The sequence below is a fragment of the Garra rufa genome, chromosome 8 (genome assembly GCF_049309525.1).
Source record: "Garra rufa chromosome 8, GarRuf1.0, whole genome shotgun sequence".
Taxonomy (NCBI): domain Eukaryota; kingdom Metazoa; phylum Chordata; class Actinopteri; order Cypriniformes; family Cyprinidae; genus Garra; species Garra rufa.
Genome location: NC_133368.1, coordinates 10,312,962 through 10,326,039, shown reverse-complemented (window position 1 = coordinate 10,326,039; position 13,078 = coordinate 10,312,962). Strand labels below are relative to the sequence as shown.

The 13,078-nt window shown below is 34.1% G+C and overlaps 1 protein-coding gene across 1 annotated transcript in view; it reads right to left on the bottom strand.

Moving 5' to 3' along the window:
* Positions 1-2,202: 2,202 nt before the first annotated feature.
* Positions 2,203-13,078, bottom strand: part of nr1i2 (nuclear receptor subfamily 1, group I, member 2) — a 73,211-nt gene continuing 62,335 nt past the window's right edge. The window contains exons 7-9 of the mRNA XM_073845409.1: positions 6,040-6,156; positions 5,855-5,960; positions 2,203-4,179 (exon numbers count right to left, since the gene is read on the bottom strand). Coding sequence (XP_073701510.1) covers positions 4,038-4,179; positions 5,855-5,960; positions 6,040-6,156 — 365 coding nt within the window. The 3' untranslated portion in view covers positions 2,203-4,037. The remainder of the gene's footprint in view (positions 4,180-5,854; positions 5,961-6,039; positions 6,157-13,078) is intronic.

Here is a 13,078-nt window from a genome sequence, read left to right as displayed (position 1 = left end):
TGTTTTTTCAGAGGGGATTTGGGGTATCTCATATTGTCACTCCATGATTCAGAAAAAAACTTAGAACAGACAGAAAACAATGTATTTTTTACACTTTTGGGGGGAATAAAATCAAGCAAATTATACATGAACAAATCCCTCTGTAAACACCTTCAGGATAAAGACAGGAATAAAAATGTAAAGTTTGGTGTGTGTAAGTGCTACTGAAGTGGGGATTTATGGCTGAGTGTAAATCACTTTGAGAAAACGGTCTTTAAAAATATGTATTGTAATTGAAATCTGTTGACACAAATAGATAAAGTGCTATAAAAGAAACACTTAACAGTATCTTTTGGGTGTTTTCTTTCCACTAGTCATGAAAAATGCATGAAAAAACTGTTGTTGTCTGCAGTGCCTCAAGTCATAATTTTGACTTTTTATCTCGTAATTATGACTTAAGTACGGTGGCCGAGAGAGGCCAACGCGCTGCAAACAAGAAAACACATGCAAACAGAAAAAAACGACAACAAATAAAGAAAACATCTTCATCAGTTTGACAACACAGGCGCTGCAAATCCTCGCAACGCAAACACAAATACGGAAACGCGCTGCAAATTCTCACAACACAACCAAACTCAGAAACGCGCTGCGAACACACGAGGGCGCTGCAAACTAACAAACGCGCTGCATATAACACGGTCCACAACGGAAATGTTTCAGGGGGACCTCAAAAAGTGACGAACTCATCTGGGACCTGATTATTTATATCACTATATTACCTGATTATTTATATCACTATCACCTTTAAGTGATACTATACTATCACTAAAAGGCGATAGTTCACCGATAACACCTCTGCTCTGACCAACAGCCACTGAAAAAATAATCAGGTCCCAGATGGGTTCGTCACTTTTTGAGGTTCCCCTGAAACATTTCCGTTGTGGACCGTTCTATATGCAGCGCGTTCGTGTGTTCGCAGCGCCTCCGTGTGTTCGCAGCGCGTTTCTGAGTTTGGTTGTGTTGTGAGAATTTGCAGCGCGTTTCCGTAATTGTGTTTGCGTTGCGAGGATTTGCAGCGCCTGTGTTGTCAAACTGATGAAGATGTTTTCTTAATTTGTTGTCGTTTTTTCTGTTTGCATGTGTTTTCTTGTTTGCAGCGCGTTGGCCTCTGTCGGCCACCGTACTTAAGTCATAATTTAAACTTTTTATTTGATCATTTCGACTTATCTTGTAATTATAACTGAAGTATGGCAGAAATTTCGACTTTTTAAGGAATTAATTTTTCATACATCGCGGAACCTACCATAGACCAATCTTCATGTGACGCAGAATCCGCTATTTGTCCGACAAACACCAGGGGCCTCATTTATAAAGACTTGCGTAAAGACCATCCTTGATTTTATCTAAGAACTTTTCTGATTTGATCGTAAGAGCGATTCAGAGAAAACGAACGTACCACGAAATCCATATGTACGCCAGTCATTCGGTTATAAATCACAAATGATCGTGGAATTGTGTGCAGCTGAATGTTCCGCCGTCGAAACGCCCCTGCTTAATTAATTAACATATAAAATGAGCTCATTCCTAAAGCAAAAACTCTGTGACAATGGCAAGTAAAAAGGAGTGCAAGAAATCAAATTATAGTGAGGCTGAACTATCTGCAATACCAGGCATTACCACAAGGAAACGGTCGTACGCCAAGCTGGAATCTGACGTGGAGATAAGTACTTTTCCACGTCAAAGATGTTTTTTATAAATCTGTACTTTGACGTGGATTTGATCGTACGAACACTCTAAGATCAAATCAGTGCGTAAGAAAGTTTTATAAATGAGGCCCCAGGAGAGTAGATTTACGTCGGTGGACTTGAACTTGGAAAATGATGTGTACTGACGTCTGTCCGCGGTTGAAAGATAATTTCTGTTCGTTCATATTTATTTCAATTTTATAACTAGTAAAGAGGAAGAGATGGTCACATGCTGCTTGAACTGAGGCGCTACAGCGATCTGTCACGAACATCGAAGAGCCACAAATCGGTATTTATAATTTGAATTTCTTAACAAATGACAAAATGTAAAAGCTGAAACTTTGTTTCATATGTAAAATAACCAGCTCTGTCGTGTCTGTCCGTGCCTTGTCAGTTTCCTCTTTGCTCCGCGATGTATTTTGTGTGAGAGCTTCCAGAAGATAAATACAATTATACAGTAAAAGATTATAAGCACACATTCTCATTCGATTTTGAATTTTATTTTCCTGAGAGGTCATATACGTCTTACTTTGAAAAGAACCACTGGAAAGACAGAAAACCTGAGTGTGTTGTATAGTTTTTCATGTTGTGACAAGTTTCCTCATCATTTTGCAGACAGGGTGAAATAACTGCTTAACCTACACATGCCAACATGAAGGAGCTCGTGCTTTATAGAGACGCCTGACATCTGAATACTCTGTTTATATTTGAATCAAATATGTGCAAGAGTCCTTTCCAAAAATACTGCACACCTAGTTTGAACCCTAAACATCTGCTCTACAATGTCATGTCATGCCACTAGCTCATAGTCTTCACATTGATCGTCACTGTTAACTTTTTTAGCTTTATTGACAGAATGAACCAGTAAAGATCCAGATGACCTTTAAATGCTGTTCTGACATGTTCAGTAAATTTGCTTTAAACCCTGAATGTACTAAGTGAAAAAGGTTTGAAAAAGGTTACGCTCACTGCTGAGCTTAGCATTTTAGAAGGCAATCACTTGTAAAAAGTGTCTGCGTGATGAACTCTTGCAGTCTGTTAATATTTCAAATTCTTCAGAATTGTAGACATTCATATGTTGCTCAAAATACAGCTTTGTTACTAATATAAAACATTCACAGCAGACATGAAATGACTAGCTAGCACAGCTCTTTTGACACCCAGCCACATATCAGAGCGAAATCTCACCAAACCCTGACAAGAACATATCCAGGTTCAAAATTTAAAACATGTTTTGCATGAAAATAAGCCTTTTTAGATCACAATGTAAACACAAAAAAATATTCTCATTACTACAAAAAAAAAAGTTTTGCATAAAAAGCCCATTTTCTTATTTAGAAAATGCAAAAACAATGCCATTGTCTTTACTGTAATGAAAAAATAATTGATTAAACTGTAACAATACAAAAACAAAACTCAAAACTCATTCTCATTAGTATAACTAAAGTATTTGTGATTGAAATATTTCCTAATGATTGTCTTAAAAAACTAGGCTTCGCTTATTATGCAAAACATTATTATTTTTCAATAGGTAGAGTCAATTAAGACCTGAACATGTTCTTTATGAGATTCACTCCGTTTACATTCTAGTCTGGAAAATGTTTGAATCAAATACAGCTACTTACATCTGACACTGGCACTGATATTTTATATATATATATATATATACATATATATATATATATATATATATATATATATATATGCATATTTTTATATATCGTTTTTTTAATCATTTTATATATCATATATTTTTATATATCATTTAAACATCTGAACATAACTAGAAGCGGTTAACTTATACAACTATTTAGCTTTAAAAATGAACAATAAATAAACAGATTTATCAAGACAGACTATTAACACAAATAACTAGTATGTATCATATAGTCATTTTTATACGTTTGTGATCTCTGCTGCCATTATAACATTAACTCTCTTACAGCATCTCCTGTCTACAAACTGCAAGCATATCTCAATCTAACCCCACATTTCAAGCTTCATTCGTGCAGTGAATGTAAGAGATAATATGTGCCATCCTACATCTGGTTATGAACCATAGAAATTGTTCTTTCGTGGAAAAAAGATTGCTTGAACACAATTACATTTAGTAACACATTTATAAAAATACGATTTCACAATTACTGTGTGCTGCAGTTCAGTAGTTCGTTATCAGTAGGCACAGTCCTTGTCCTCACTAGTTTGGACTGTATTTCAGTCCTTAGTGTCCTTAGATGAAGGTCAACACGGTGGCTGATCGCAAGTTCAAGAGTTCAAGGCCAGATAGTTGAGTCTCATTTGCTCTTTGAATGCTTAGCCGTCTTTGCTTATTATTTCCAATAAAAGCGGAGACACATCAGGCTGAATGTCCTGGATTTTCAGCAGTTGTTTTGTATATTCTTCATTCATACTCCTCATTTCGGTCAGGCACGCCATGATCTTTGGGTACAGCAGGCTAGCAAGAGGAGAAGGTTCAAATTAAAGAATTAGTTCACTTTCAGAAAACAAAATTCCTGATGGATTTACTCACCCCCATGTCATCCACGATGTTCATGGCTTTCTTTCTTAAGTCGAAAAGAAAGGTTTTTGAGGAAAACATTCCTGGATTTTTCTCTATATAGTGGACTTCACTGGCGATCATTCAGGTTGAAATTTCAATACAGCTTTAAAGTGTTCTACACAACTTTTGGTCTGTACTGTATATTTTTCTGTTTATTAAAGTTTTTACTTTACATTTGTGCAGTTTTCAGTGGGTTAGTGATATTTTTTAAATATATATAAATTAATAAATAAATATTTTTTAAATGGGTTTTATACAAACACTGCTTTTTATGTAAAATTCACTTTATAAAAGACCCACATTTCTAACTTTAATTCATGGGGATAACATGGATAATTTCACATGGTTTAGTGTAAGATTTTTGCCCATCGTTTTAAAAGTAAAAAAAAAAAAAACTACAAATAACTTTTACCAGTAGGTGGCTGCAGAGCTCCACTATTTGCTATTTGACCACCTGAAAGATATTGTTTCACAAGTTTTTTCAGTTGAATTCATATATACAGTACAGACCAAAAGTTTGGACACACCTCATTCAGGTGTGTCCAAACTTTTGGTCTCTACTGTATATATATATATATATATATATATATATATATATATATATATGTGTGTGTGTGTATGTGTGTGTGTGTGTGTGTGTGTGTGTGTGTGTGTGTGTGTGTATAATTTGTGGTTAAAAAGTATATAATTTTTAATTTTGCTTAGAAAATGACTGATCTTTTTACTAGATAAGACTCTTATTTCTTGGCTGGGCTCATGCAGACACATTTGAAGCTGCATTGAAACTGCAATTTGGACCTTCAACTTGTTGATCCCCATTGAAGTCCACTATATGAAGAAAAATCCTGGGATGTTTTCCTCAAAAACCTTAATTTCTTTTCGACTGAAGAAAGAAAGACAAAACTAATAAAATTGCAAAGTCACATAAAATGTAATTTAAAATTTGAATTAAAATAAAAAACTAACTAATTAAAATTAATGAAATGAAAACGGAATAACTAAAATTACTAAAACCGAAATAAATGAAAGCTTAAAAGAAATAATACATACAAAAATAATACAATTGCAAAATTACATAAAATGTAGTTTAAAACTTAAATTAAAATAAAAACTGAATAACTAACTACAATTACTAAAACTGAAATAAAAATAAAACTAAAGAAAAAAAACTATCAATATGACAAATCACATAAAATGTCATTTAAAACCTAATTAAAAATGAAAGCTGATTAACTAAAATGACTAAAACTGAAATAAAAATACATTTAAGCTAATTACAATTATTTATTTTATTTTTTCTTCTCAGCCACTTCTGGTATTTTACTGGTTATTCGATGGGGGCAAAATGAAATCGAGGATTTTTAAAAATCAAATAGTCAATTAGAATCAACGAATCGCAACAGCCCTAAATACATGCAGGTCACGGACACATAATTTGTGGTTAAAAAGTATATAATTTTTAATTTTGCTTAGAAAATGACTGATCGAAAGACATGAACATCTTGGATGACATGGGGGTGATCTGGATTTGTTTTTTCCCTGTAGTGAGACAGAAATAAAGTGTTCTTACTGTTTCTCCGGCTCTGTCCTCTTGGCCTCGATGTAGGTCTTCAGGGTGAGAGCTACTATTTCCTGGTTGCGGTCGATCACACTGTGATGTGTCACGCCGGGCCGATCTGTGGATGAAAACACATGTGAGAGGCGAAACAGCTGGCCGTGTGTGTTCTTGTGTATGTGAAGCATTATCTGAAGTACCTGGGGAGAAGAGTGAGATGGCCTGCATCAGCACATACTCCTCTTCATGTAAGTGCAGCTTGCGCAGAGCATAATGGAAATTCATCATGGGGTCCAGCAGATGGCGCTGGAAACCAGCTGGCCAGTCGGGGAGAAATGATAAAGTGTTAAAGTGACAAACTGATGTAGGATGTCTATTTGTAAATGCCTTCATAGGGAATAATATTACCCAAGATTTATTTATTGATGTTTCAATTCTAAGAGGACAATAGTTTTTGTTAACTAAAATAAAGCTGATATCAAATAAAATGTAAGTATTAGATGGAAACTTGCAATTAGTTAACTTAGCCAAAACTGAAATAAAACATACTGTAGAAATGATGTTTAAAACAAAAAAAGTTTAACACTTAAACTTGAAATAACTAAAACTGAAAAAAATAAGGCTAAATCGAAAAAAAAAACATAAAATTGCAAAATGACATTCAAACTTTAAAATGAAAACGAAAAAAAAAAAAACGAATTAACTTAAGTTACTAAAAAAAAACTGAAATAAAGCAAATTAAAGATAATAGATAAAAGATAATAAATGACAAATCAAGTGACACATTTTAACTAAAATGATTACTAAAACTAATTTTTAACTTGAATTAAATGACAACTGATTAAATAATTAATTAGTAACTAAAATGACTAAAACTGAAATAAAAAAACAGTAAAAATGACACATTACAAGACAAATTTTAAAACTTGAATTAAATGAAAACTGATTAACTAAAAAAATGACTAAAACTGAAATAAATTAAAGCTAAAAAGAACGACGGAAAACAAAACAAAAATTGCAAAATTACATAATGTAGTTTAAAGCTTAAAATAAAAACTGATTAACTACAATTACTAAAACTGAAATAAAATAAAGATGAAATTAAAGCAAAAGTAATAAAAATGACAAAATATAATTTCAAACTTGAATTCAATAAAAAAAAACGATTAATGAAAATGACTAAAACAGAAAACTAAATAGAAATATTAAAAACAAAATTAATACAATTGTAAAATTACATAAAATGTCCTTTAAAACTTGAATTAAAACAAAAGCGGATTAACTACAATTACTACAACCAAAATGAAATAAAATATACATCGAAGCTAAGTACAATTATTAAAAAAAAACTAAAATTCAATTAAATGAAAAATGATTAACTAAAACAAATATTAACTAGAAAAAAATAAAAACTAGTAATATAAAAACCTGAAGTTAGAAGTTAGTGCCTGCTTCACGTCGACATGGTATAGCAGTCGCGTCTGTGTGGTTTAAAACAATGCAAGCGATCATTAAATAGAAAAGCTATTGTGAATGACAGCTGTATGAAATTGGTTGTCAGGGTGATGAAACGACGATATTCAATTCAAAGTTCACTCCAAGGCTTTTACAGCTGCCTCTCCAAGACCGACGATGGAGAGAAATTAGTCAATACGTAATGAAATGCCACCTCTCCAGCTACTATGGAAACTTAGCAGCCTTGAAAAGCAAATATAAAGAAAAAAAATCAAGGATGGATTCAAGCTTTTAATAATCCCACCACAGGCTTTAATTAAGCCACATACAGGTTCTTATTGTAAGGACCGTATTGATACAGTAAGCTTTGAAAGTGCAATTTATAATATTAAACTATACAATATTAAAAGCACAACACAATATTATTATTATTATATGCTGCTGTGCCGTAAAATTGAGGGCATTAACAACCTTTTCGTATGTGAAATGAACAATTTCATGTAGATTTACAGCTGGCTTAAATAGTTTTCCAACAGAATCTATGTGAAGCCAGAATACAATTACAAAATTACATAAAATGTCATTTAAACGTTGTGAGAGACTCAAACTATAAAAATGAGACTGACATGAACAGACCTTTTTAAAAATAAACTTCACCCACATAGCAAAGAACAGCACAAGGTTTGATAGATTTTCTCAACTGTAGTGTTATCATCAGCTCACATGGTGTTAAAGTAGGCCTACCATCCATTCTACTGCCTCCGTATTACTTCACTGTGATGAGTCGTGTTTCTGAATTTAGAATGGGTGTCGTTGACGAGTGAATGTAGGGGATATACATTTGTCCCTGACAAGGTGTGTACTTTTATTCAGGAAGACAAGAAATGTTTCTTGAGCAGCAAATCAGCATATTAGAATGATTTCTGAAGGATCATGTTGACGCTGAAAATTCTGCTTTGCATCACAGGAATGAATTACATTTTAAAATATATTCAGAGAGAAAACAGTTCTTTTCAATTGTAATACTATGTATGTTTTAACTGAAAATGTCCCAATATGACTTCTTTGTTTTCTTTCAATGAGTCATTTCTAAGTAAGGTTGTGCTATAAGTGACAAAGGCAAAGTATAAGGTGCCATGCTTGGCTAGCGACAGGTTCATTCTTTCACACACACGTGTAGGGTTGGGTACCGTTTGAATTTTAACGATTCCGATTCCGGTTCCAATTCTGCTTATCGATTCCTGATTCCGATTCTATTAAGAACTAAAATCCATCCATTAAAAAGTTTTAGATGTCAAACATATTTATTCTGTCTTTTGCCTATATGGTTTTACCAAAAATACCACAAACAAAAAAAATAGACTAATATAAATTTCACATTCAACATTTAATTGTTAAAGACAAATAATAAAATTAATTAGCAAACAAATCAATTAGCAATAGCATAAATAAATAAAACTGAACAAATGTCAGGTACAGAAATTGAAATCAGAAGTTTGAAAACACTGAATAGATTTATTTTCATAAACAAAATATTGATTAATCCTTTTTTAATTTGTAAATGATATTCAGTCAGTTAAACTTTTGTTCTTTGATTAACATACTGACAGGCACAGGGTTTATTAGACAGCTGTCTCTTTAACACTGAACACGGCTCTAAAAATACTGTTACACATGCGTTTTCTTTCTCATCTGTTTATGTTCACTCACAACAAACAAAACGCTGTGTTTATGAGGATATGCTGACGTATTTCGTTCACACGGGTCAATAAATGTGAAAGAGAAGTCAGATCCGGGCCGGAACAACCTTTTCTGCAGTAGAAATGCACAGAACTGTTCGAGAACGGACACAGGTCGGGAACCCGCATCAGGACCGCCTTTCTCTGCTCGTGCTTCATATGTGTCACATTAAGTCACATTACAATGCGAACATGGGAATCGATAAGCAGAATCGAAATGCACGTTTTATCGAATACCCGGTGGTTATTGGTTTTAAAATGGAACCGGTTCTCGATACCCAACCCTACACACGGGTTACATCTTAAAAGGAGAGTTCGCCCAAAAATGTAATGTTTATCTGCTTACTCCCAAGACATCCAAGATGTAGGTGACTTTGTTTCTGCAGTAGAACACAAACAAAGATTTTTAACTCAAACCGTTTCAGTCTGTCAGTCATATAATGGCAGTCAGTGGGATCCATGGGTTTGAGAGTCAATAAAACATACACAGACAAAACCAAATTAAACCTTGCAGCTTGTGGCGATACATTAAGGTCTTAACACTTGAAACAATCGGTCTGTGCAAGAAAATGAACGGTATTTATATAATTTTTTACCTCTGATCCACCGCAATGTTCGACTGTCATGAGAGCGTTCACAACAGCCAGTGCTTATTTACACTTAAATTGTGCTTATCCTGATTGTTGCAACCAATTAAAAACTAAAATATTATGCTCGCTTGCGCAAACTTTTTACCAGCCTGATTGGCTGTTGTGAACACGCTCAGGATAGTTGGATATTGTGGTGGATTTGAGCTAAAAAATTATATAAATACTCTTTAGTTTCTTGCACAGACAGACTGTTTGGTGTGTTAAAGGAACACTCCACTTTTTTTTTTGGAAATAGGCTCATTCTCCAACTCCCCCCGAGTTAATAAGTTCATTTTTACCGTTTTGAAATTCACTCAGCCGTTCTCCTGTTCTGGCGATATCACTTTTAGCATAGCTTAGCATAGATCATTGAATCCTATTAGACCAATAGCATTGCGTTCAAAAATGACCAACGAGTTTCGGTATTTGTCCTATTTAAAACTTGACTCTTCTGCAGTTATATCGTGTACAAAGATAAAATTAGGAACTACACTAGGGCTGGGCGATAAAACGATAACGATATATATCGCGATAGACAAGAGATCGATATCAATAAAAAATGTGTTCGATAAAACGTTCGATATTTTGTATTCTTCGTCGGCCCGCCCAGCCCCCCTTTAACGTTCAGTTCATAGCGCCAGATCACAATAGAAGTTAAGGTTATCTTTCCTACAGAACGGGTCCATGTTGTTGTATTAAACAAACTAAATAGCCTTATGTTATTTATTTTATTTACACGACGGCATTTGATTTCTGTCTCTACATGATCGCGCGTTTACAATGTCTCCTCACAGACGGGAAAGCGGACTCCATTCATAAAAACGGACTTTACTATAGGGCGGAATGCCGCGGAATTCGTCGATTTTTGGACCAATAAATCAAAAGTTGGTCTGTTAATTAATTCAGATCGCGATATGGACTAGTGTCTGTGAAAACTGAAATGCAAAAAGACCGTTTCAATAAGAATCCTGCATGTTCCGTTTGCCTCTAACGTTATATGTATGAATGGAGGAGACGCGTTTTATTTTCACTACACGCATACTGCACACGTGACGCTCCCGCTAATTTTTGGCCTTTGCATCTCACATGAACAGACAAACTCCAATAAATACATCTCCAAAGCTGCTGTGAGTGTCACTTTTTGTCAATTTTACCGTTTCTTTAGTGAAACTAGCATCATTCATACTGTATTACACACTGAAACTTCACGGCAACCTGTCAAAATAAAAGTACGGTTTAACATGTAACAGAACAATATTAGTCTTGTATTACTGTACAGTATAATGTAGGTGTTTATATGTTCACATTTAAATAATTTACATAAAACAATATATATGATAAAAAATAAAATAAAGAGTCACCACTTAATTGTTGAAAAAATACTATTATTATTAAACCTTTTTTAACTGAATATAATTTTTCTTCTATGTATTAATTTTAACAGTAAAGCTCCGTTTATTTTTATTTTTAAAAATAAATCTGTGATTTTGCTTTCATTTGATTATCAGAAAAATTAAAACAAGAATTTCTGAAAAAAAAAAAAAAAAAAGATTGTAAGGCCCTATTGTTCAAAATGTTGAAAGTTTTGGACTTATTTTTTCACTTAAATAAATATTTTTGTTATTACACAAAGTATAGGCTAAAGTACCGGGAAAGAAGTAATGTTGGCTACTGGCAACCAGCAATCTGTGCAGAAAAAAATATAATCAGCCAAGTACTTTGCAACAACCTCTGACCTGTGGTCAAGCCGTACTTCTGGGCCATACATTAGCTTGACCATTCGCTTCATCGACAATGAATGGGGTTTGAATTGAGGATTAAGAGATAATTAAGTGTATATTGTGACTTTAGACTTATGTTTACATTTTAATTATTTGAGTTTTCCATGGTTGTTGACATTTCTGTCTTAATAACTGAGGGGATTATGATCAGAGGCAGGTTAAGTTTAAAATAAAAATGCTTGAGTGTAATATATTTTTCTCCTGGTCCTTATTTTAAATGGGTCATAAAAATATCAATAATTATCGATATCGACCGATATGAAACACTGATATCGTGATATAGTTTTCAGCCATATCGCCCAGCCCTAAACTACACTCCCATTCCGGTGTAATAGTCGAGGAAGTTTGCTGCCGAAACATGGCCGAAGCAGGCGTAGTAATATCACGCAGTCTTAGTACAGATATAACTGCAGAAGAGTCAAGAGTCAAGTTTTAAATAGGACAAATATCAAAACTCGTTGGTCATTGTCACAGGGTTTTATTCGGTTTGTCTGTGTATGTTTTATTGACTCAAAAGCTGAGGAGCCCATTGACTGCCATTATATGACTGACAGACTGCAACGGTTTGAGTTAAAAACCTTTGTTTGTGTTCTACTGAAGAAACAAAGTCAACTACATCTTGGATGCCCTGGGGGTTTTTATATCTGGATGAACTATCCCTTTAACCTGTTTTATTGCATTTCATCTGTTTGAAATCTCTGTTCAGTGACACATTCTTGCAGCATGGCACTTAAAAAATTTCGAACTTACGTGTGAAAGGGTTACAAACTGATTTCGTTCCCCCTGTGACATAGGAAGGGGATCTTAATATAATATTACCACCCCTTAATCTACACGGTAGAATTTGAAGTTATAAAAAGCATAAAGTTTAACATTTAAAGTAAAAATGGACTGACGCATGTAGTAATAACAGTGAGGCAGGAAGTGCTTCCTGAAACAGCTTTATAGAATCAATTTAAAGAAAGCCTGGCTCCTCTGTTCACTTTTTTTCTGAGATGTTATTCGCTGTGCAGCATCTCCCTCCATCTCCCTCATTATCTTCAGCTATTCTCTGCTGTTCTACCAACACCTCTCTAGCACTACAGGGTTTTTTTCCCACTTTTTCCTCCTGAGTTCTCCTCTTCCTCTTTCTTCTCTCAGCTGGAGCATTATCTCGGTGGCAGAGACCTTTTCAGTCTATCATCAAAGCGTCCTTTTTGCCTTACTGCTTTGTTTGGTCATGGTTACATAGCTTTCTTCCACTTTAGCATTACAATGTATTGTACTAGCATAGGTCACTATAGTGCAATGAATGATAAAATGCCAATGCACATTACAAAAGTCTACCTTTATAATAGCTAACAATTTATTTACAAGTACACACAAAAAACCTTTGTTAGTAATAAATTATCTGACCCTAGTGATGTGAGATGGTATGCTTGACGCATATACTGTAGTGGATATTTTACACACAGGATCAATGCAGAAATATGGAGAACATACGGAACAGGATGTATCTCAAACAAGCCAAGACAAAGAAGAACTCATCATTTAGGGTGTTGTTAAATTCCACTGTGTGTTGTGACATGTAGTTTACAGTTGCTGGGAAAACAAATTACAGGATTTATGTGACTAATCTAATCTGAATTTAGAGTC